Source organism: Heterodontus francisci, chromosome 6 (assembly GCF_036365525.1).
Source record: "Heterodontus francisci isolate sHetFra1 chromosome 6, sHetFra1.hap1, whole genome shotgun sequence".
In the NCBI taxonomy this organism is placed as follows: domain Eukaryota; kingdom Metazoa; phylum Chordata; class Chondrichthyes; order Heterodontiformes; family Heterodontidae; genus Heterodontus; species Heterodontus francisci.
The window spans coordinates 96,202,160-96,226,135 of record NC_090376.1 but is presented as its reverse complement, the minus strand read 5'-3'; the positions used below and the strand labels follow the sequence as shown (position 1 = coordinate 96,226,135).

Sequence of the window (23,976 nt, the reverse complement as noted above, 5' to 3'; positions counted from 1 at the left end):
CTACTGTACTGGTCTCATCCTTTATCAACAGAGCTACACCACCCACTTTTCATTTCTTTCTATCCTTCTGAAATATCCAATACCTTTGAATATTTAGTTCCCAGCTGGGTCACCTTGCAACCACGTCTCTATAATGGCTATCACATCATACCCATTTATTTCTATTTGTGTTATCAATTCATCCATCTTGTTGTGAATACTGCGTGCATTCAGATAAAGACCCAGGATGCTTATGGCTGCAAGTGCGGGAAAGTTGAGGTTCATCAAGGTTTTGTGTTTGAAGGGAAAGTAACCCCATACCTCTCGAGTGGGCCAAGCAAGCCCATAGTAATTCTCAGGGACACAGAGGCCACTAGATCCCTTTTACTGGGAAAAGGCCAGACCTTTCCCCCAGAGAGTGCAGTGCACACCAAAATGGGGGTGAATGTATTGGAGGGCAGTGTATGCCTGTACCTGAACACCAGATGTCCTAGCCTTGCCACGTACATTGATCCCACACTGGTCAGCCATTTCCCTCAACTCCTCCATAGACAGTGCTTTTAACTTATCCCAAGTTACTTCACCCTGGCTTGGAGAGCTTCAGTTGCAGACATGTTAGTATTCAATCACACACAACCACAAGACAATCTGTATTAATCTTGCTCTTTTTTGATTGCGAACAATTTGGCTTCCCTTTTCCAATTTCTCTCGTTTGTCTGTGGGTTAATTCCGGATGCTAGCACCCAAATTTCTGTTATGACCAGGTGAGAAAAAGGTCTTGGGGTCCCTTTCAGCCTTCGTCTTACTGTAACAGGGTTTTTTTTTTTAACACTATGTTTTGAGCTCCCCTTGGTGAATCCTTGTTCAATGCTTTCCAACTATAAGGCAAAGAAATGAGCACAAACAGGCTTTCTTAGGATTAAAGAAGAAAAGTGAAATTTATTAAACTCAAACTCTAATTTGGTTGACGCCTACGGATACACGACGCGCCCACACTAGCATGCATACGCTGTACACACATGCAAATAGACAGAAAAAAGCAGAAGAAATAAAATGGAAAAGTTTGAAACAATATCTGAAGAGTTTTTGGTTACGGGTCTTCGAGCTCACTGTATAGTCCTTGCTTGTAGGTAGATCTTGCTTTTCATGGGGCCCAGTATTCTTAAACCTTGTTCACTGTAGGAGACTTTTCTCTTTTCGTGTTCGTGTGTCTTAAATGGATTCCGAAGCTGGTGAGAAAGAGTTGGGAGCAGACAGGAGAGAGATGTTCTCAGTCCAGGAGCAAAACTGCCTTCTGCCAGTTCAAACACTGTCTCTACAATTTAAAACTCCCCAAGTTGGCCAGCAGGGTAGTCACGTGACTGGAATAACCACTTCTGGCTTTGTGTATTGGGTGGGTCAGGGAATAGTCCTTTGTTCCAAGCAGTGTCTGTTAATATGCAAAAATGTCCTTCCAGCCAGGGGCTTGGCAACCCCTTGTATCAGGCCTTCTCTTCTTCTCAGCAACAATTTGAAATTTAATGTCCATGAGGCAAAGTTAATATGTCTCATTCTTGGCAGGTGGGGTCTGCATGACATCATTACCTGTATTGCAACCCTGCACTGTTGCCTTGTCCTTTCTTGTTACCTTTCTAAATTTCCCTTCACCTGAACACTTCCTCCCTCCACAACCCACTATTTAAAGCCGTCTCTACAGCGCTAGTTATACGATTTACCAGGATACTAGTGCCAGTGAGTTCAGGTGAAGGCCGTCTGAATGATACAATTCCCTTTTTCCTCAGAACTGGTGCTCGTGCCCCATGATTCGAAACCCACTTCTCCCACACCAACCTTTGAACCACACATTTAACTCTCTAATCTTATTTATCCTATGCCAATTTGCTCGTGGCTCAGTTAGTAATCCAAAGATTATTACCTTTATGGTTCTGCTTTTGAATTTAGCCCCTAGCTGCTCATACTCCCTCAACAGAACCTCTTTCTTAGTCTTACCTGTGTCATTGGTACCCACATGGGCCACGACAACTGGATCCTTCCCTCCCACTCCCAAGTTCCCCCAAAGAGATGTCCGGAACCCTGGAACCATTTTGATAAATCGCCTCTGAACCCTCTCAAGGACCCTCACACCCTTCCTAAAGTGTGGTGACCAGAACTGAACACAGTGTTCTAGTTGTGGCCAAACCAAAGCTTTATAAAGGTTCAGCATAACATTCCTGCTTTTGTACTCAAAGAGCAGGGGAGTGGGGCTAATTGGATACCTCTTTCAAAGAGCTAGCACAGGCGCGATGGGATGAATGGCTTCCTTTTGCGTTGCATCAGTCTATGATTTTCCTTTGTCTCTTTTCCAACATAACTGAAATGTTTGCTTAACTATTAGTTTGTAGTTCCATGTATGCATTCAACATGTTAATTTGTCCTTTCTCATTACAGCAGGTCTTTGTATTTGTTCCTTTTTCTGTTTTATTGCAGTATTTGCAGTCTTTTGTTTGTGTTTTACATGGTAAATTCCTACCCTTATAAAACAATTCACTGCTTATGTAATTTATGCTAATAATCTAGAATTCACTAAAACTCTTGAGAATTCCTCTTTGTCACAAATTTTTCTTGTTGTCATGATTTAGTAATGCTGTTCTAGCGTAGTAATGCCTAGAGATAATGCTTATAATGTATCACTAATACTGGCCTCCATTATTTTTAATAGGTAACCTGAATACTGCAGTTAATCTTCCCACTGACGTGATGCGAAGCATCCAACTACTGTCATTATTTTCCTTCTGCTGCTTGGCTAACTTTACATCAGTACATTTGACCTGAAATTTTAATTCTGTTTTCCTCTCCTTTATAAAGCTTCGGTTTGGCCACAACTAGGACACTGTGTTCAGTTCTGGTCTCCACACTTTAGGAAGGATGTGAGGGTTCAGAGGAAATTTATCAAAATGATTCCAGGGATGGGGGATTTTAGCTGCAAGGTTAGGTTGGACAAGCTGGGGCTGTTCTCCTTGGAGCAAAGGAGATTGAGAGGAGATTTGATAGAGGTGTACAAGATTATGACAGGTTTAGATAAAGTAGACAAAGAAAAGCTGTTCCCAGTAGCTGATGGTATAAGTACTAGGGGACACAAATTGAAAGTTTTGAGCAAGAGATGCAGGGCGATGTGAGGAAGAACTTTTTTTAAAATGCAATGACAAAAACAAAATGCAAAAAAACAAATGCAAAAACACTCTGCCTGCGAGCGTGCGAAGATGATTAATGATTTCAAAAGGAAACTGGATGGGCACTTGAGAAGCTGTCTGACCTGTTGTATATTTCAAGCCATTTCTGTTCGTATTTGCCTAAAGATCCCCAGTTCTCTTCTCTTCACCATCTCTGCCTGCCACCAGGCTTCTCTTCCCAGACTCTCTTTCGCCCTGTACTGGCTTCTCCCACTCACCCTTCCCCTAACTATGGCCTTTCCACCTCTCGTGCTCGTCACCTCTTTTTCACCACCTATCTCCTACTTCTGCCTCTCATTCCCTGTCAGCAGTCCTCCAATGTCCTCTGCCATCTTTGCCACTGCCATAGCCTTTCCATGATCTCCTGTCATCCAGCCCAGCCTGACTAACCTTTCAGCTATTGGCTGCCTCTCTCAGCTTGCCTAGCTATGCTTCCCACTGCCATTATCCTTCTCCTTTCCCTTTCCCTTATTACTGCGAACCCTTTGTTCCCATTTCTCTTTGTCGCATTCTGAGCTGTTCACTGATAATTCTCTCTGCACCACAAATCTACCTCTGGGCCATTCATAGCCTCCTGGGTCCCACAAACCCTCTTTTGCTATGTTTGTTACGTTCTTTTGTACCCTGAAGTCTTGCAGTCCAATTGGACCTCTGTCTTTACCCACTCTATTTTCTCTCCTTTCTCCTCCACTATCATCCTTTTCTGGTGTTTTCAATCTATGTATCCCCTTCTTCACTATTCACCTTTCTTCCCTTCCTCTCTCCCTCTCCTCCCCCAATCATTTTTTTAATCCAAGAGTTCAAAATCAGAGCACACAATATTGCTCCATGTCTCCCTCTCTCCCCACTTTTTTTCACATCTCTCCCTCTCCTCGTCCCAATTATTTTTTTTCAACTATCAAAAGGATAAAAACATGGCACAGGACATAAGAGCACAGTCTTGCAGAAATTGCACAATTTAGAAAAATCAAATGATTCACATACAGACAACTACATATAGATCGAGCAGATGACAGACATCATTTAAGAAAACAGTCCACAGTTCACTACAACACATACATCACTAATGGCATAAACCAAATATGCATTTACAGACAAAAGAACCACTCAATAGCACAGATGCAAACTAACATCACCTGCATAATATATCATTCAATACACAGGCATTATGTCCCCAAACATCATAAACTGTCAAGTTCACACCCATTACTTCAGACAAATACATCAACAACTTGCACTGGTACAGCACAGAATGGGTCCCAACCCATGGAAAAGAGATTTAGATGATTGAAGACTAATTTGAAGAGAGAGGTTTTGGAGGAGATTTTTAAAGGAAGACAGAAAGGTTTAGGGAGGGAGTTCCAGCAAGTACAACCAAGATAACTGAACAATCTGTCACTAGTGGTGAAGCAGAGGAAGGGATTGTAAACTCAGGCCATTGGAGTCAGAGGACCAGAGGGTCTGTAAGTAATGGCAACCATTAACCATGTTCTACACCTTTTAAAGTTTGCATTATGAATTAGAATTAGAACATTACAGCGCAGTACAGGCCCTTCGGCCCTCGATGTTGCGCCGACCTGTGAAACCATCTGACCTACACTATTCCATTTTCATCCATATGTCTATCCAATGACCACTTAAATGCCCTTAAAGTTGGCGAGTCTACTACTGCTGCAGGCAGGGCGTTCCACGCCCCTACTACTCTCTGAGTAAAGAAACTACCTCTCACATCTGTCCTATATCTATCACCCCTCAACTTAAAGCTATGTCCCCTCGTGTTTGCCATCACCGTCCAAGGAAAAAGACTCTCACTATCCACCCTATCTAACCCTCTGATTATCTTATATGTCTCTATTAAGTCACCTCTCCTCCTCCTCCTCTCCAACGAAAACAACCTCAAGTCCCTCAGCCTTTCCTCGTAAGACCTTCCCTCCATACCAGGCAACATCCTAGTAAATCTCCTCTGCACCCTTTCCAAAGCTTCCACATCCTTCCTATAATGCGGTGACCAGAACTGCACGCAATACTCCAGGTGCGGTCTCACCAGAGTTTTGTACAGCTGCAGCATGACCTCGTGGCTCCGAAACTCGATCCCCCTACTAATAAAAGCTAACACACCATATGCCTTCTTAACAGCCCTATTAACCTGGGTAGCAACCTTCAGGGATTTATGTACCTGGACACCAAGATCTCTCTGTTCATCTACACTACCAAGAATCTTCCCATTAGCCCAGTACTCTGCATTCCTGTTACTCCTTCCAAAGTGAATCACCTCACACTTTTCCGCATTAAACTCCATTTGCTATCTCTCAGCCCAGCTCTGCAGCCTATCTATGTCCCTCTGTACCCTACAACATCCTTCGGCACTATCCACAACTCCACCGACCTTAGTGTCATCCGCAAATTTACTAACCCACCCTTCTACACCCTCTTCCAGGTCATTTATAAAAATGACAAACAGCAGTGGCCCCAAAACAGATCCTTGCGGTACACCACTAGTAACTAAACTCCAGGATGAACATATGCCATCAATCACCACCCTCTGTCTTCTTTCAGCTAGCCAATTTCTGATCCAAAGCTCTCAATCACCTTCAACCCCATACTTCCGTATTTTCTGCAATAGCCTACCGTGGGGAACCTTATCAAACGCCTTACTGAATTCCATATACACCACATCCACTGCTTTACCCTCATCCACCTGTTTGGTCACCTTCTCGAAAAACTCAATAAGGTTTGTGAGGCACGACCTACCCTTCACAAAACTGTGCTGACTATCGCTAATGAACTTATTCTTCTCTAGATGATTATAAATCCTGTCTCTTATAACCTTTTCCAACATTTTACCCACAACCGAAGTAAGGCTCACAGGTCTATAATTACCAGGGCTGTCTCTACTCCCCTTCTTGAACAAGGGGACAACATTTGCTATCCTCCAGTCTTCCGGCACTATTCCTGTCGACAATGACGACATAAAGATCAAGGACAAAGGCTCTGCAATCTCCTCCCTAGCTTCCCAGAGAATCCTAGGATAAATCCCATCTGGCCCAGGGGACTTATCTATTTTCACACTTTCCATAATTGCTAACACCTCCTCCTTGTGAACCTCAATCCCATCTAGCCTAGTAGCCTGAATCTCAGTATTCTCCTCGACAACATTTTCTTTCTCTACTGTAAATACTGACGCAAAATATTCATTTAACGCTTCCCCTATCTCCTCTGATTCCACATACAACTTCCCACTACTATCCTTGATTGGCCCTAATCTAACTCTAGTCATTCTTTTATTCCTGATATACCTATAGAAAGCCTTAGGATTTTCCCTGATCCTATCCGCCAATGACTTCTCGTGTCCTCTCCTTGCTCTTCTTAGCTCTCCCTTTAGATCCTTCCTGGCTAGCTTGTAACTCTCAAGCGCCCTAACTGAGCCTTCACGTCTCATCCTAACATAAGCCTTCTTCCTCTTGACAAGCGCTTCAACTTCTTTAGTAAACCACGGCTCCCTCGCTCGAGGGAGTTAAATTCAGTGACTGTTTAATTTAATTCTCATGTTAATCACATTTTTAAAATATATTTTAGGTTTACGTAAAAACATTTGGAGAACATGTTGGCTTTCGGATATTCATGGATTCCATTTTGCTGTCTCTGACCCGAAAGGTAAGCAATCTTGCTTGTGTTTAAGTGGGTTTTACAATAGGAACATAGGAACAGATCCTCTTAAGTCTGTTCCACCATTCAATGAGATCGTGACTGGTCTGCAAACTAACTCCATAAATCTGTCTTTGAACCTTTGATGCCTTTGTAGTTAGCAAAATTTTATCAATCTCAGCTTTAAAATTAACAATTGATCTAGCATCAATTGCCATTTTCGGAAGAGAGTTCCAACTTCTACCACCCTTTGTAGAAATGCTTCCTAACTTCATCCCCGAAAGATCAAACTCTAATTTTTAGACTATGCCCTGTAATACTAGACTCCCCAACCAGCAGAAATAGTTTCTATCTCTCTACCCTATTAAATTCCCTTGATATCTTGAAAACTTTGATCAAATCACCCCTTAACCTTTTAAATTCCGGGCAATTCAACCCTAGTTTGTGTAATCTTGCCTTGTGTTTTAACTCTTAGAGTCCAGGTATCATTTCTGGTAAATCTATGTTGTATGCCCTCCAAGGCCAGTATATCCCTCCTAAGGTGTGGTGCCCAGAACTGCTTACAGTACTGCAGATGTGGTCTAACCAGGGCTTTGTACAGCTGCAGCATTACTTTTATCCCCTTCTCATAGCATCAAAACGGCACAGAAGGAGGCATTCAGCCCATCAAGTCCATGCCAGTTCTCTACAGCAATCTAATCCATCCCATTTCCTAGTTCTATCCCCGTAGCCCTGTAATTTTATTTCCCTCAAATGCCCATCCAGTTTCATTTTGAAATCTTTAATTGCCTCTGCTTCCATCAGCCTCGTCGGCAGAGTGTTCCAGGTCATTACCACTTCTGTGTTTAAAAAAAAGTTCTTCCTTACATCCCCCCATTGCACCTCCTGCCCAAAACTTTAAATCTGTGTTCCCTAGCCGTTGTACCATCAACTAATGGGAACAGCTTTTCTTTGTCTACCCTCTCCAAACCTATCGTCATCTTGTACACCTCTATCAAATCTCCCCACAATCTCCTTTGCTTCAAGGAGAACAACCCCAGCTTCTCCAACCTAAGCTTGTAGCTAAACTCTCTCATCCCTGGAACCATTTCCACAAAGAGAAAGGGTGAGACGGCCAAATCCAGAGTCCCATGGATGTCAAGGAGCCTACAGGGTAAGATAAGGCAGAAAAGGAAAGCTTATGTCCGACACTGAGAACTCTACTATAGAAATTTGAAGAGTATAGAAAGTGGAGGGGTGAAATCAAAAAGGAAAGCAAAGAGAGGGCATGAAAGAATATTGGCTAGCAAAACCTAGGTAAACCCAAAGATGTTTTATCAATACATTAAGTAAGAGGATAACTAAGGAGAGAGCAGGGCCATAAAACACTAAAAGGTAACCTATGTGCAGGGGTGGAAGATGTTGGTATGGTTCTTGATGAATACATGCGACTGTCTTCACAAAAGAGGGGGACGATGCAGATATTGTAGTTAAGGAGGAGGACTATGAAGTATTGGATGTGATAACCAAAGGAAGATAGGAAGAATTAACGGGACTAGCATTCTTGAAAGTTGATAAATCACCAGGGCCAGATGAAATGTACCCAAGGCTGTTAAAAGAAGCAAGAGAGGAATTAGCAGAAAGTCTGACCATCATTTTCCAATCCTAACTGGATACAGGTGTGGTGCCGGAGAATTGGAGAACTGCTACCATTATACCTCTGTTTAAAAAGGGAGTAAAGGATAGATTGAATAATTACTGGCCAGTCAGTCTAACCTCAGTAGTGGGCAAATTATCTATTCTGAGAGACAGGATAAACTGTCACTTAGGCACAGGTTAATCAAGGATATTCAGCATGGATTTGTTAAGGGAAGATTTTGTTTGACCAACTTGATTGAATCTTTTGAAGAAGTAAAAAGGAAGATAGATGAGGGTAGTGAAGTTGATGTGGTCTACATGGATTTTATCAAGGCTTTTGACAAGGTCCCACATGGCAGACTGGTTAAAAAAATGAAATCCCATGGGATCCAGGGAAATGCAGCAAGTTGGATACAAAATTGGCTCAGTGGCAGGAAACAAAGGGTAATTGTTGACGGGTGTTTTAGCGACTGGAGGACTGTTTCCAGTGGCGTTCTGCAGGGCTCAGTATTGGGTCCCCTGCTTTTTGTGGTATATATTAGCAATTTGGGCGTAAATGTAGGGGGCATGATCAAGAAGTTTGCAGACGACACAAAGATTAGCCATGTGGTAGATAGCAAGGAGCATAATTGTAGGCTGCAGGAAGATATTGATGGTCTGGTCAGTTGGGTCTATGTTTTTCCTCTGTCAAGATGGCTCCTGGGCTGTAAGCTCCCTAGGAAGCTCCCTTGCTGTTCAACTCTATCCATGACCATCTGCTCCCCTTCTTAGTGTTTTCTCCCCCAATCTACCCTCTTAAACTGTTTAAACTCCCCTGGCTCTTTAATCAGTTCATTTTAGCCCTAACTACAAGCTAACAGCTAGTTTATGTTACTTGGGCCCGCTGCCCTCCCCCAGCCATACCTGCTCTTTGTTTTCTCAATGAAATTGAACGTAATCCGGACGAAACTGCAAAGTACAGCTGGTGATACTTTGATCTCAGATCCTGCTGTCTACAACATCCAGAGTGTCCGCGGCCACGGCGTGCGGTAAGTCCATTGCAGAGAAGAAGGAGCAGCGGGACCCGAGGGAAATAAGTCTATCACCGAGGGGAAGCCCCGAACACGCAAAAAGCCATGAACGGCTCCTCGGCCGCAACTTCAAAGCGCCCGCGGGAGATGGCTCGGAGAGCATCTGCAGCGCAATGTCGGCAATGCTGGTACCGGCGCCCGAGGATGTCGCTCACCTCCCGAAGGACGTGGAACTGTGTAACTCATTGGTTACGCCACAACATGAGTACTGTGTGCAGTTCTGGTCACCTCATTACAGAAAGGATGTAATTACACTAGAGAGGGTCCAGAGGAGATTTACAAGGATGTTGCCAGGACTGGAAAAATGCAGCTATGAGGAAAAATTGGATAGGCTGGAGTTGTTCTCCTTGGAACAGAGAAGGCTGAGGGGAGATTTGATTTGAGATGTACAAAATTGTGAGGGGCCTGGATAGAATGGAGGTGAAGGGCCTATTTACCTTAGCAGAGTGGACAGTGATTAGGGGGCATAGATTTAAAGTGATTGGTAGAAAAATTAGAGGAGAGATGAGGAAAATCTTTTTCACCCAGAGGGTGGTGGGGGTCTGGAACTCATTGCGTGAAAGTGTAGATGAGGCAGAGACACTCGACTCATTCAAAAGGAGTCTGGCTATGCATCTCAAGTGCCATAATCTGCAGAGCTACGGGCAAAATGCTGCAAGGTAGGATTAGAATAGGTGGATTGTTTTTCAGCTGGCACAGACACGATGGGCCAAGTGACCTCTTTCTGTGCCTTAAATTTTCTATGATTCTATTCTGGTAAATCTCCTCTGCACCCTCTCAAGGACCCACACGTCATTCCTAAAGTGTGGTGCCTAAACTGGAATGCAATATTCTAGTTGTAGCCTCACCAGACCTTTATAAAGGTTCAGCATAACTTCCCTGTTTTTGTACACAGTATCTCTATTTATGAAGCTCAAGATCCCATATGCTTTGCTAACTACTGTCTCATTATGTCCTGCCACCTTCAAAGATCTATGCGCCTGAACTCCTAAGTCCCTCTGCCCCTGTGCACACTTTACAATTCTGCCATTTAGTCTATATTGCGCCTCCCTATCCTTTTTTCCAAAGGCTGCGTTTGCTGACAAATCAACCACAAGGGCGGCGCAGTGGTTAGCGCCGCAGCCTCACAGCTCCAGCGACCCGGGTTCAATTCTGGGTACTGCCTGTGTGGAGTTTGCAAGTTCTCCCTGTGTCTGTGTGGGTTTCCTCCGGGTGCTCCAGTTTCCTCTTACAGCCAAAAGACTTGCAGCTTGAAAGGTAAATTGGCCATTATAAATTGCTCCTAGTATAGGTAGGTGGTAGGGGAATATAGAGACAGGTGAGGATGTGGTAGGAATATGGGATTAGTGTAGGATTAGTATAAATGGGTGGTTAATGGTCGGCACAGACTCGGTGGGCTGAAGGGCCTGTTTCAGTGCTGTATCTCTGAATCTTAAATCTAAAGGTGGCACCGTACCAGCACATGCGAAAATGCAGCCTCTTCCACTGAAATGTTGCTGTCTCGGATGTTCAGGCAGCTGCTGGGATTAAAGATGGCACTGCTCAATTTATCATAGAAAAACAACTTCAACCTGAAAATCCCCTCAATGGCTGACATCGCTGCCTCCATCCCACTCCAACAGTACCCAGCTCCCTCCTGCCCTTACACTTCTGTCTATCGGTCCATCCTGCACCCGTCTTCCCACCGCTGGCTCTCCGCTGCCTTCCCTTATGCACTTGCTACAGCCTCACCAATCGCCCCCCCCCCAACCACTTGCTCCAGACCTCGCCACTGCTCCCCCGACCTTCCCCTCCCCTCGGCCGATTGTTCGCCACTCCTCGCTTCCCACCACCCCGCTCTCTGGCTACTCGCTTCCTGCTTTCCCCCCCCCCCCCGCCCCCCCTGTCCAGCCCGTAGGTCCCTCCTCTTGGCCACTCACTCCCACTTTCGATCGTCCTCTGCACGCTGCCCGAAGAAGCAAGGTGGGCCGCGAAGGGTGACGGGGCGACGTAGGAACGAGTGGCCGAGAGGAGGGAAGCAGCGCAGCCTAGAGCTAGCAGCTGGGGGGCAGAGGGGGAAGTGGGGAGCGAGTGGCCGGAGAGCGGGTGGCGGGAAGCAAGGAGTGGGGAACAATCGGCCGAGGGGAGTCAGGGAGAGCAATGGCGAGGTCAGGAGCAAGTGGCTGAGGGGGGGAAGTGGTTGGTGGGGAGGAGGGAGGGAGGGGCAGAAAGCGTCGAGGCCTGGAGCAGGTGGCCGAGGGGGGAGTGCAGCCAGTGGGGTGGGAGTGAGTAGCTGTGTGGGGGGAAGGGGGTGGGCGAGTGAGTAACTGAGTTGGGGTTAGTGAGTGGCGGGGATCGAGCTGCAGGCTCCAATTTCCCATTCAGCCCAATGGAAATCCCAATGATAGGCCCATTCACTTAGGAGCATCCTTAGGCTCATTGTTGGATCAGAATTATGTAGCAGTCAGGCATAGTAGCATGGTGGTTATGATATTGGAATAGCAGCCTGGAGGTGCTGAGATTAAATCCCACCATAGTAGGTTATGAAATTGAATCAATAAATCTGGTAATGGTCTGAAAAATGACCATGAAAGCTGCCAGATTGTTGTAAAAACCCATTTGGACACTAATGTCTTTCAAGGAAGACAACTTGCTACCCAACCAATTTGCACTACACGTGACTCCAGTCCCCCCATTTTTGACACTTCTGATGTGGCCTAGCAAGCCACTCAACTGCTACAGAGTGGGATAATTGCAAAAATATAGGACAGACTATCCAGGTAAAAGATTAGGATAAGACCTGGGTAATGTCAGTCAAACTTCCTCTCCACCATCTTGGGAATTGTTCCCAAGGTGGGTAAACTGAGCTACAAGCTGGTTAAGCGACAACCTGACATAGATATCATTATGTGAGTATGACTATCAGCCAAAGTCCCAGACTCCTCCTTCACTATCCCTCAGTATGTCCCGTCCAAGCAGATAGCAGGGGGCAGGGGGATGGCAGGGGGTTGCTCTGACATCCAATTGGGTGATCATGATCCTGGGCATCCTGAACATTGATTCCAGACTCTCTGAAATGTTAGGGCTTCAGTTCAAACAAGGCCATAGAAATCTCCTGATTACCGTTTACCAACTCACAACTGGCCATGTTTTAATTTTTTCCATGTTGAACACCACTTGATGAAAGCACTGTAGGAGGCCAAGAGAGAGGATGTACTCTGTATCCACAGCAATGTTCACGGATACTTAGTAGTACCACCACTGACTGAGCTGGCAAGTTGAGAGAGATTGGGGGTGCATCAGGTGCTGAGGGACTAACCTGTTTGACCTCATCCTAATAAACCCACCCTTTCCAAATATATTTATCTATGAAAGTATTGGTAGGAGTGACCACAACACAGTCCTTGCGAAGACAAGGTCTCATTTTCACAGCGAGAATATCCTCCATTGTGTAATATGGCATCACCATTCTTAGTGGGACAGACTGAAGTCAGGTCTAACAGCTAAAAGCTGGGCATCCATGAGGTGCTGTGGGCCATCAGCAGCAGCAACCATAGTTTGTGACTTCATAGTCCAGCATATTCCTTGCTCCTGCATCTCCATCATGCTTGGAGACTAATCCTGACCTGAAGGTGAGTGTAGAAGTGCATTCTCAGAATAGCACCACGCACACCTTACAATGAGGCACAAGGCTACAATACAGGGCTACTTGCTTGCGAAACACCAAAAGCAGCAAACTATAGGAAACAAATCTAAGTAATCCTACAATCAACCAATCAGAGCAGAAACATTACTAGCATTTCCACATCCGGGTGAGAATGGTGGTAAGCAATCAGGTGACGAATAGGAGGAGGATGCTCCATGAATATCCTCCTCTACCAAGACAAGGTCCAGCACAAGTGCCAGAGACAAAACCCTAGACCCTGTTCCTGCAGGCAAGCAGTGTCAAAATTACCCCTGATAGGCTTTAAACCCAACAAGGAAACAGATCATACTTGATTTAGTGGTGTGCATCATACCAGGATTAGTTAATAGTAGACTAAGGGAATAGCTTGCAGATAGTAACCATTATGTGATGGAATTTGATATTAGAGTTAAGAGGGAAAGAAGGGTGGAATCACAAACCAGCTTTTAAATTTAAGTAAAGCAAACTTTGAAATGATGAATTGGCCACAGTAAATTGGACTGAACTATTAATGGGTAAACCTACAGTGAAACAGTGGGAAGTATTCAAAGTATTTGGTATGATACCAAACCAGTGTACAGCCTTAAAAGGCAAAGGTTTCACTTATGTAGTTAAGCAACCATGGTCAACAAACTATGTAGAGTCAGTATAAATGCATACATGGCTGAAGGCACTGGATACCGCAAAGGCTATGGGCCCTGACAACATCCTTAGGTAGTACAGAAGACTTGTGTTCCAGAACTAGCTGCGCCCCTAGCCAGGCTCTTCCGGTACAGCTACAACACTGGCATCTGTCTGACAATGTGGAAAATTGCCCAGGTATGTCCTGTCCACAAAAAACAGGGGAAATCCAATCCAGACAATTGCCACCCCAACAGTCGACTCTCAATTATCAGCAAAGTGATGGAAAGTGTCACTGATGACCCTATCAAATGGCATTTACCTGCTCACTGATGCGCAGTATGGGTTCTGCCAGGACCATTCAGCTCCAGACCTCATCACAGCCTTATTCCAAACAGGGACAGAAGAGCTGAATTCCAGAGGTGAGGTGAGAGTGACTGCCTTGACATCAATGCAGCATTTGACCAAGTGTGGCTTCATGAAGCCCTACAAAATTGAAGTCATTGAGAATCAGGCGGAAAACTCTCTACTCATTGGAGGGATACCTCGCACAAAGTAAGATGATTGTCATTGTTGAAGGCCAATTATTTCAGCCCCAGAACGCCGCTACAGGAGTTCCTCAGCATAGTGTCCGAGGCCCAACCATCTTCAGCTGCTTCATAAATGACTTTCCCTCCATCATAAAGTCAGAAGTGGGAATGTTTACTGATGATCGAACACTGTTCAGTACCATTTGCAACTCCTCATACTGAAGAAATTCATGTCCACATACAGCAAGATCTGAGCAACATTCAGGCTTGGGCTGATGATTGGCAAGTAACATTCAATCTAGAACAAGAGGTCATAGTTTTAGGGGAAGGGGTAACAGATTTAAAACAGAGTTGAGGAGAAATTACTTCTCTCAAAGGGTCATGAGTCTGTGGAATTTACTACCCCAGAGTGTGGTGGATGCTGGGACATTGAGTAAATTTAAGGAGGAGATAGACAGATTTTTAATTAGTAAAGGGTTGAAGGGTTATGGAGAATGGGCAGGAAAGTGGAGTTGAGGCCGAGATGAGATCAGCCATGATTGTGTTGAATGGCAGAGCAGGCTCAAGGAGCTGAATTGCCTACTCCTGCTCCTAGTTCTTATGACCTTACGAATTTATGCCATACAAGTGCCAGGCAATGACCATCTCCAACAAAAGAGAATCTAATCATCTCCCCTTGACAGTCAACAGCATTATCATTATTGAAACCTCTACTGTCAACATCCTGGGGTCACCATTGACCAGAAAGTTAACTGGATCAGCCATATAAATACTGTAACTACAAGAGCAGGTCAGAAGCTGTGAATTCTGTGGCGAGTAACTCACCTTCTGACTTCCCAAAACCTGTCCACCATCTAGAAGGCATAAGTCAGGAGTGTGACGGAATACCTTCCACTTTCCTGGATGAGTGCAGCTCCAACAACTCTCAAGAAGCTTGACACCATCCTGGGCAGAGAAGCCTGCTTGATTGGCACCCCATCCACCATCTTAAGCAGTCAGTCTCCCCACCACTGGTGCACAGTGACAGCAGTGTGTACCATCTACAAGATGCACTGCAGCAACTCACCAAGGTCTCTTCAACAGCACCTTCCAAACCCCTGACCTCTCTCACCTAGAAGAACAAGGACAGCAGACACGTGGGACCACCACCACCTCCAAGTTCCCCTTCAAACCACGCACCATGATGACTTGTTCCTTTGCTGTCGCTAGGTCAAAAACCTGGAACTCCCTTCCTAACAATACTATGGGCATATCTGCACCACAACGACAGCAGCAATTCAAGAACGTGGCTCACCACCACCTGCTCAAGGGCAATTAGGGATGGGCTGTCTACCTGCCACAAACTTTATCAAGCCTCAGCTTCACTGCTAGAAGAAGCATCTTTCTAAATTTTGATACAGATTAAGATCCTTTTGGTTGAACTCAGATAGCGCTAACTGTGGACATAGAGTGATACATGAACCAGGACATTGCAAATATGATTTGTGAAAGATGTATTTCAAATGCTTCATGACTTCAAATTCTCATTGATTATGTACTTGGTTGTCTCTGCTGAAATCTTACTAAATATGCAAGAACTGTGGACAGAATACTGACAAAAAATGCTTTGCCAATAAAACACTGGTGCAGTGTGTTCATGCTAATATATTTTGCTTTTAGGTAAAAATACAAGATTTAGAGTTCTTTGTAAATCTTGGAGACTGGCCTTTAGAAAAGAGAAAAACTACTGAGAAGCTTCACCCTATTTTCTCCTGGTGTGGGTCAGATAATACAAGAGATATTGTAATGCCAACGTATGACATTACTGATTCAGTTCTAGAAACTATGGGACGGTAAGATGTTATTTACAATTGCATTACTTAAAATCAACTTTTAATTTTAATTGTCAAATGTATAAATAATCCATAATATCCAGTGATCAATGTGTTAAGACAAATTATATTCATGAGTAATGCCTTGATGCTACTTTGTCCAACTAACCATGGTGCCAACAAGCAAATATAACTTGTGCTCAAGATGGCAGTAGAAACATAAATGACTTAAACTAACTTTACAGTAAAACGAGGAGGGTCTCCAGACAGTGTTTGTTCCATTGAGGATATAATGTTCCAGCTATCTGACTGGGCAGCCTGAGTAGAAAAGTCTGTACTATTAATTCAGGTGATTGAGTGATTAGCAGATCATTCCATTGGCCATATTTCAGGAGTTTAGAGGAAACTATCCAACTGAGTTGCCCAGTTATCCTAAGTATTCTAAAGGGAGAGATCTGCATATCTATTATAATTACAGTTAATTAAACTGTCACAATGTTCTGAATTGTTCTGATGTAACATAATGATTTATTACACACATAAAAGATGATTGTCCAACATTTCCAGCAAAATCCTTGGTGAATGTTTGAAAGGCAAAAGATGCTCAAAATGCATGCTGTTAATCATAGGACATGGCATTTTCGTGTCAACTCTCAAGTGCATAATTATTTATTTCATTTTTTTGTAATTTTTTTGTTAAGGGTTTATAAAATAAAAATATAGTTGTGAAGGTAACACTGGTTACTTTTGTAATTGTAGCAAGCTCCCTCCTTTACAGAAAGGGTTCAAGACTTGGATGTGTTAGAAGTAAGCCTAAAGAACATTTTTATGCCTTTGGAACCAATGGAAACAGTAAGGAGGAGTGGTGCTTCATCTCATTTGTTTTGCACTAGATTTCTTAAAGTGCTGTAATGGTAGTTGAAGGTGCTGTTTTTTTCTGTCATGCCCCTTCTGAATGGTCGCCTTACTCAGCTGAGACCTCATGGTTACTCTTGAGTAAATGCTGTCACCTCAAAGATAATCCTGCCATAACAAAATTATATAATACAGCTGGTTGAGGCACGCAAATCCCCACCTCATGAAAGTTCTGTTCTAGTGGCATGATAATAGTGATTGCTGTCCATATCTCTACTTGCTTTCATAACAACAGGACAGTGAATGGGAGGGCTGTACAAATATCTGCTTCGATGTAACCTTAAATGAAACATTTTAAATCATAAAGCTTTTGGGAGAAATGAAGAACCAGTAATACTTCTATTTTACTGAGTTTCTGTCAATGGAAATGACTCCGTAACATGTCAAGGTCTGTATTGTACCAAAGCTAAACAGCGCCTGTGTGTTTTGTACTTGCAGTTTCTCAAGTCATGATTATGACCAGTGGAGAGTCAGGTTAATTTTGTAGATTGGACCACGGACTTCCCAAATGTTGGAGGAATGTCCATGCAGGCTATCAATTACAGTTCAAAGAACAAAGAACAAAGAAAATTACAGCACAGGAACAGGCCCTTCGGCCCTCCAAGCCTGCGCCGATCCAGATCCTCTATCTAAACATGTCGCCTATTTTCTTAGGGTCTGTATCTCTTTGCTTCATGCCCATTCATGTATCTGTCTAGATACATCTTAAAAGACGCTATCGTGCCCGCGTCTACCACCTCCGCTGGCAATGCGTTCCAGGCACCCACCATCCTCTGCGTAAAGAACTTTCCACGCATATCCCCCCTAAACTTTTCCCCTCTCACTTTGAACTTGTGACCCCTAGTAATTGAATCCCCCACTCTGGGGAAAAAGCATCTTGCTATCCACCCTGTCTATACCTCTCATGATTTTGTACACCTCAGTCAGGTCCCCCCTCAAACTCCGTCTTTCTAATGAAAATAATCCTAATCTGCTCAACCTCTCTTCATAGCTAGCGCCCTCCATACCAGGCAACATCCTGGTGAACCTCCTCTGCACCCTCTCCAAAGCATCTACATCCTTTTGGTAATGTGGCGACCAGAACTGCACGCAGTATTCCAAATGTGGCCGAACCAAAGTCTTATACAGCTGTAACATGACCTGCCAACCCTTGTACTCAATACCCCGTCCGATGAAGGAAAGCATGCCGTATGCCTTCTTGACCACTCTATTGACCTGCGTTGCCACCTTCAGGGAACAATGGACCTGAACACCCAAGTCTCTCTGTACATCAATTTTCCCCAGGACTTTTCCATTTACTGTATAGTTCACTCTTGAATTGGATCTTCCAAAATGCATCACCTCGCATTTGCCCTGATTGAACTCCATCTGCCATTTTTCTGCCCAACTCTCCAATCTATTTATATTCTGCTGTATTCTCTGACAGTCCCCTTCACTATCTGCTACTCCACCAATCTTAGTGTCGTCTGCAAACTTGCTAATCAGACCACCTATACTTTCCTCCAAATCATTTATGTATATCACAAACAACAGTGGTCCCAGCACGGATCCCTGTGGAACACCACTGGTCACACGTCTCCATTTTGAGAAACTCCCTTCCACTGCTACTCTCTGTCTCCTGTTGCCCAGCCAGTTCTTTATCCATCTAGCTAGTACACCCTGGACCCCATGCGACTTCACTTTCTCCATCAGCCTACCATGGGGAACCTTATCAAACGCCTTACTGAAGTCCATGTATATGACATCTACAGCCCTTCCCTCATCAATCAACTTTGTCACTTCCTCAAAGAATTCTATTAAGTTGGTAAGACATGACCTTCCCTTCAGTATGGCCATGGCTACACTCAGCCTAAGTGTAACTAATGCAATGCATACTATTATGTTAGTAGGTCGAGACAGTGATTTAATTCCCCTTTCCAGAAAGTTGGCATGACTTTAAATGGCTAGAGAATTGAGTTTCTGATATTGCAGGGTTGCCATAAATGGCATTCATTCTTTTGGAGGCAACCTTGTGGTACATAAGGGTCAAAAAGACAACAGAATCTGCATTTATGCAAATGGAATTGTTTGATAATTCAGTTTCTGTTTCTGGGGTATCAAAGTAGACAATGAATAGGTTATGTGCTGACTTTCTTCCACTAGGTGGCCATCTTCATAATTTTGCCTCATAGTGACAATTACTTGAAACAATCGTGCCTGAGATGTTGTTGAAGTGTTTTGTAGCACAACAGTAAATTACTTTTGGAATTCAATTGACTGTTACTTTTATGACTCTGAATTGGTGCAGCATAATGTGTCAGCATAATAATGGTGGGGCAGGACATCATCTATCCACTAGTTTCCCCAGGCCCCATCACACTTTCAGGATCAGTGTAAGATTTGATTTGGGAGTCACAGATACCCAAAGAAGGGTAGTGGGGGGTGGCGGGGGAGTCAAAGTCATAGGTGGGTTTTGAAGTATTTTATTAAGAAGCAGCAGTTTAAAGACAGAAAAGAAGTATGACTATAAAAGGTTGAGCAGATTACTCATCCCAGCTCATATGGTGGGGCAGAATGATGGTGGCAGTCTCCCTGACTGATGAGGCAGGCGCGATGTTGGTGTTCTCTTCGCTCCTCGGGGTCCCCAGGCTTCTTAAACTAGCCAAAGTGTTAGACCAAATCCTTACACTCAGCTGAAGCCAAGCTTCAGGAAGCTCTCCTGTCCGAAAAAGACTATTTCCCTCCCGGGGACCTGTTTATATACATTATTTCTAGGGGCTGGCATGTGCCCAATCACCAAGGGACAGGTAATAAAAGTAAACCCCCCCCCCCCCCCCCCCATGCCCATCACTCTGCCTTGAAGTCATCTTGTGGCTATTGCTTGCTAGGTACCACTTGTCTAGAGAGGTTACAAGGCTCCATCTTATCAGCTTTAGGAATGTCTTGTTTCAGAGCCGGTGCTAGAGTCATGTCCTTGTCAGAGATAACAGGCCAATGCTGTCCTCTGTCTGTCAGCCTGGCGGACTGTTATAGAATCTTTATTGAGAGAGAGAGAGATTCTATAATCAATTAATTTGCTGAACATTTTATAATGTTATTGGACAGCCATTTCTTACATCAAGGGCATTTGTGTAAATTCAAACATTTGTTGCTCGCTTGCAGGTCAAGGAAACTGGTTGCAGAGCCATGTTACAACATTGAAGTGCTGGTTTACCAGCAGAAGATTTCAGAACTTCTCAATTATAAGAACTAAGAACTAGGAGCAGGAGTAGGCCGTCCGGCCCCTCGAGCCTGCTCCGCCATTCAATAAGATCATGGCTGATCTTTTCGTGGACTCAGATCCACTTACCTGCGCTCTCATCGTATCCCTTAATTCCTTTATTGTTCAAAAAGATATCTACCTTAGCTTTAAAAACGTTTACTGAAGAAGCGTCAACTACTTCACTGGGCAAGGAATTCCATAGATTAACAACCCTCTGGGTGAAGAAGTTCCTTCTTAATTCAGTCCTAAATCTGCTCCCTCTAATCTTGAGGCGATGCCCTCTTGTCCTAGCTTCACCTGCCAGTGGAAACATCCTCTCTACTTGTATCTTATCTATTCCCTTCAAAATTTATATGTTTCTGTAAGATCCCCCCTCATTCTTCTGAATTTCAATGAATATAATCCCAATCTACTCAGTCTCTCCTCATAAGCCAACCCCCTCAACTCCAGAATCAACCTAGTGAACCTCCTCTGCACCCTCTCCAGTGCCAGTACATCCTTTCTCAAGTAAGGAGACCAAAACTGCACACAGTACTCCAGGTGCGGCCTCACCAGTACCTTATACAGCTGCAACATAACCTCTCTGCTTTTAAACTCAATCCCTTTAGCAATGAAGGACAAAATTCCATTTGCCTTCCTAATTACTTGCTGTACCTGCAGACCAACCTTTTGCGATTCATGCACAAGGACACCCAGGTCCCTTTGCATAGCAGCATGCTGCAACTTTTTACCATTCAAGTAATAATCCTTTTTACTGTTACTCCTACCGAAATGAATGACTTCACATTTATTAACATTGTATTCCATCTGCCAGACCTTTGCCCACTCACTCAATGTATCTATGTTCCTCTGCAAAGTTTCACAGTCATCTGCACACTTTGCTCTGCCACTCATCTTAGTGTCATCTACAAACTTTGACACCCTACACGTGGTCCCCAACTCCAAATCATCTATTTAAATTGTAAATAATTGCCATCCCAACACTGATCCCTGAGGCACACCACTAGTGACTGATTGCCAACCAGAATAGCACTCATTTATCCCCACTCTCTGCTTCCTGTTAGTCAACCAATCCTCTATCCATGCTAATACTTTACCCCTAACGCCATGCATCCTTATCTTATGCAGCAGCACCTTGTCGAAGGCCTTTTGGAAATCTAGGTACACCACATCCACTGTGTCCCCATTGTCCACCTTGCTCGTAATGTCATCATCGAATTCCAAAAGATTTGTCAAGCATGACCTGCCCTTCATGAACCCATGCTGCGTCTGCCCAATGGGACAATTTCTATCGAGATGCCCTGCTATTTCTTCCTTGATAATAGACTCAAGTATCTTCCCCACTACAGAGGTTAAGCTATAATTCCCCATCTTTTGTCTACCTCCCTTTTTAAACAGTGGCGTCACATCTGCTGTTTTCCAATCTGCTGGGACTACCCCAGAGTCCAGCGAATTTTGGAAAATTACCGCCAGTGCACCTGCTATTTCTCCCGCCATCTCTTTTAGTACCCTGGGATGCATTCCATCAGGGCCAGGAGACTTATCAATCCTTAGCTCCATTAGCTTGCCCAACACTACCTCTTCCATAATAATGATTGTTTCCAGGTCCTCACCTACGTTCGTCTCTTTGTCAATTACTGGCATGTTATTAATGTCCTCCACTGTGAAGACCGATACAAAATACCTGTTCAATGCCTCGGCCATTTCATCATATCCCATAACTAAATTCCCCTTCTCATCCTCTAAAGGACCAACGTTTACTTTAGCCACTCTTTTTCGTTTTATATATTTATAGAAACTTTTGCTATCAGTCTTTATATTCTGTGCTAGTTTTTTCTCATGTTCTATCTTACTTTTCTTTATAGCTCTTTTTGTGGCTTTCTGTTGACCTTTAAAGTTTTCCCAATCTTCTAGTTTCATGCTGTTTTTGGCCACTTTGTATGCCTTCTCTTTCAATTTGATAGCCTCCCTTATTTCCTTAGACACCCATGGCAGATTACCCCTTTTCTTCCAGTCCTTCCTTTTCACTGGAATATACTTTTGCTGAGCACTTTGAAAAATTGCTTTGAAAGTCCTCCACTGCTCGTCAACTGTCCCACCATAAAATCTTTGTTTCCAGTCTACTTTAGCCAAGTCCTCCCTCATTCTATTGTAGTCCCCCTTGTTCAAGCGCAGGACGCTGGTATTGGATTTTATCTTCACACACTCCATCTGTATTTTAAATTCAACCATACTGTGATCACTCCTTCCAAGAGGATCCCTAACTATGAGGTCATTAATTATTCCTGTCTCATTACACAGGACTAGATCTAAGATAGCTTGCTCCCTCGTCGGTTCCATTACATACTGTTCAAGAAAACTATCACGGATACACTCAACGAGCTCCTCCTCAAGGCTACCCTGACTGAGCTGGTTCGACCTATCTACATGTAGATTAAAATCCCCCATGATAATTAAATGGCTTGTTTCAAAATAGACAACTGTAGTTCTCTATGAAACCGATCATTCCACAATCAATTACTGTGGAGAAACAAGTCTCTAATTGTCATGGGCTCCACTTTTGCTCGGATTAACTCCGGGCAAAGTATGTAAGCCTGTTTCATGCTGGTGCCATTGTTTCAGGAACAGTTGAAGCCAGACTGGTGGGAATTTGACTGGTTGATGTCATGCCATCAGTCTTGCCTCTTTCACTCACGCCTACATAAAAGAGAGCAAACAAAAGAAGCAGGGCCCTACTTCCTGGTGCAAACTCCAAGAGACAAAATGGGGTGAAATTGGCAGAATTTGATATTTCCCTAATTTCTGCCCAAACATAGCTAATTATTTAACAGTTGCTGTTTGGGTTGGAGAAGGTGAGTTTTATACCAGCTTAAAACAGAGTTCACTCAGGCTCTGCTTGCAACTGCGGGATAGAGGATCTGGAGGCTTGGAGGGCCGAAGGGCCTGTTCCTGTAATTTTCTTTGTTCTTTGCACCTTGTTAATTAGATAATTGGCTTAAACCAGTTTTCAGGGGCTAGAGTCAGACAGTATAAAAGTGGGTCATCTTACAGTGCTGACTTTGTTTGCACTAGAATGCTGACTTGGGTTGCATTAGAGTGCTAAAGTGGGAGTTTTGTGACTGAGGGAGTTCGGTCAGGAGGGAGTGAGGAGCTCCTTTCATTTCCTACCTCAGCGTGAGGGGAGCCGAGAGTTTCCACAGAGCACAGTTGACTGGTGAGTAAGTCCTGGTGGGTATTTTTCAAGCTGGATTGAATTGTAAGTCATTGTTTTAGCAAGACTTAGTTGATTTATTTTTTTTATTATAATAGTCTTCTAAAGTTTTAAATTTAAAGGGTTTAGTCATGGCAGGAGAGCTTAAAGCCGTTGTTTGCTCCTGTTGCTGCATGTGGGAATCCGGGCACATTTCCAGTCCCCGGGGCCAGCATGTGTGCAGGAAGTGTGTCCAGCTGCAGCTCCTGGAAGCTCGGGTTTCTGAGCTGGAACGGCAGCTGGAAACACTGTGGAACATCCGCGAGTCTCAGAGCATCGTGGATAGCACGTATAGAGAGGTGGTCACACCGCAGCTGAAGGGACTTGAGGAAGAAAGGGAATGGGTGACCATCAGGCAGGTAGTTCAGGAGTCCCCTGGGGTCCCGCTTGCAAATCAGTATTCCATTTTGGAGGCTGATGAGGC

The 23,976-nt window shown here is 44.0% G+C and overlaps 1 protein-coding gene across 5 annotated transcripts in view; it reads left to right on the top strand.

Moving 5' to 3' along the window:
* Window positions 1-23,976, top strand: part of poglut2 (protein O-glucosyltransferase 2) — a 112,208-nt gene that overhangs the window by 27,936 nt on the left and 60,296 nt on the right. For all 5 annotated transcript variants that reach the window (XM_068034097.1, XM_068034096.1, XM_068034093.1 and 2 more), the window contains 2 exons: window positions 6,765-6,842; window positions 15,995-16,167. In XM_068034097.1, coding sequence (XP_067890198.1) covers window positions 6,765-6,842; window positions 15,995-16,167 — 251 coding nt within the window. The remainder of the gene's footprint in view (window positions 1-6,764; window positions 6,843-15,994; window positions 16,168-23,976) is intronic.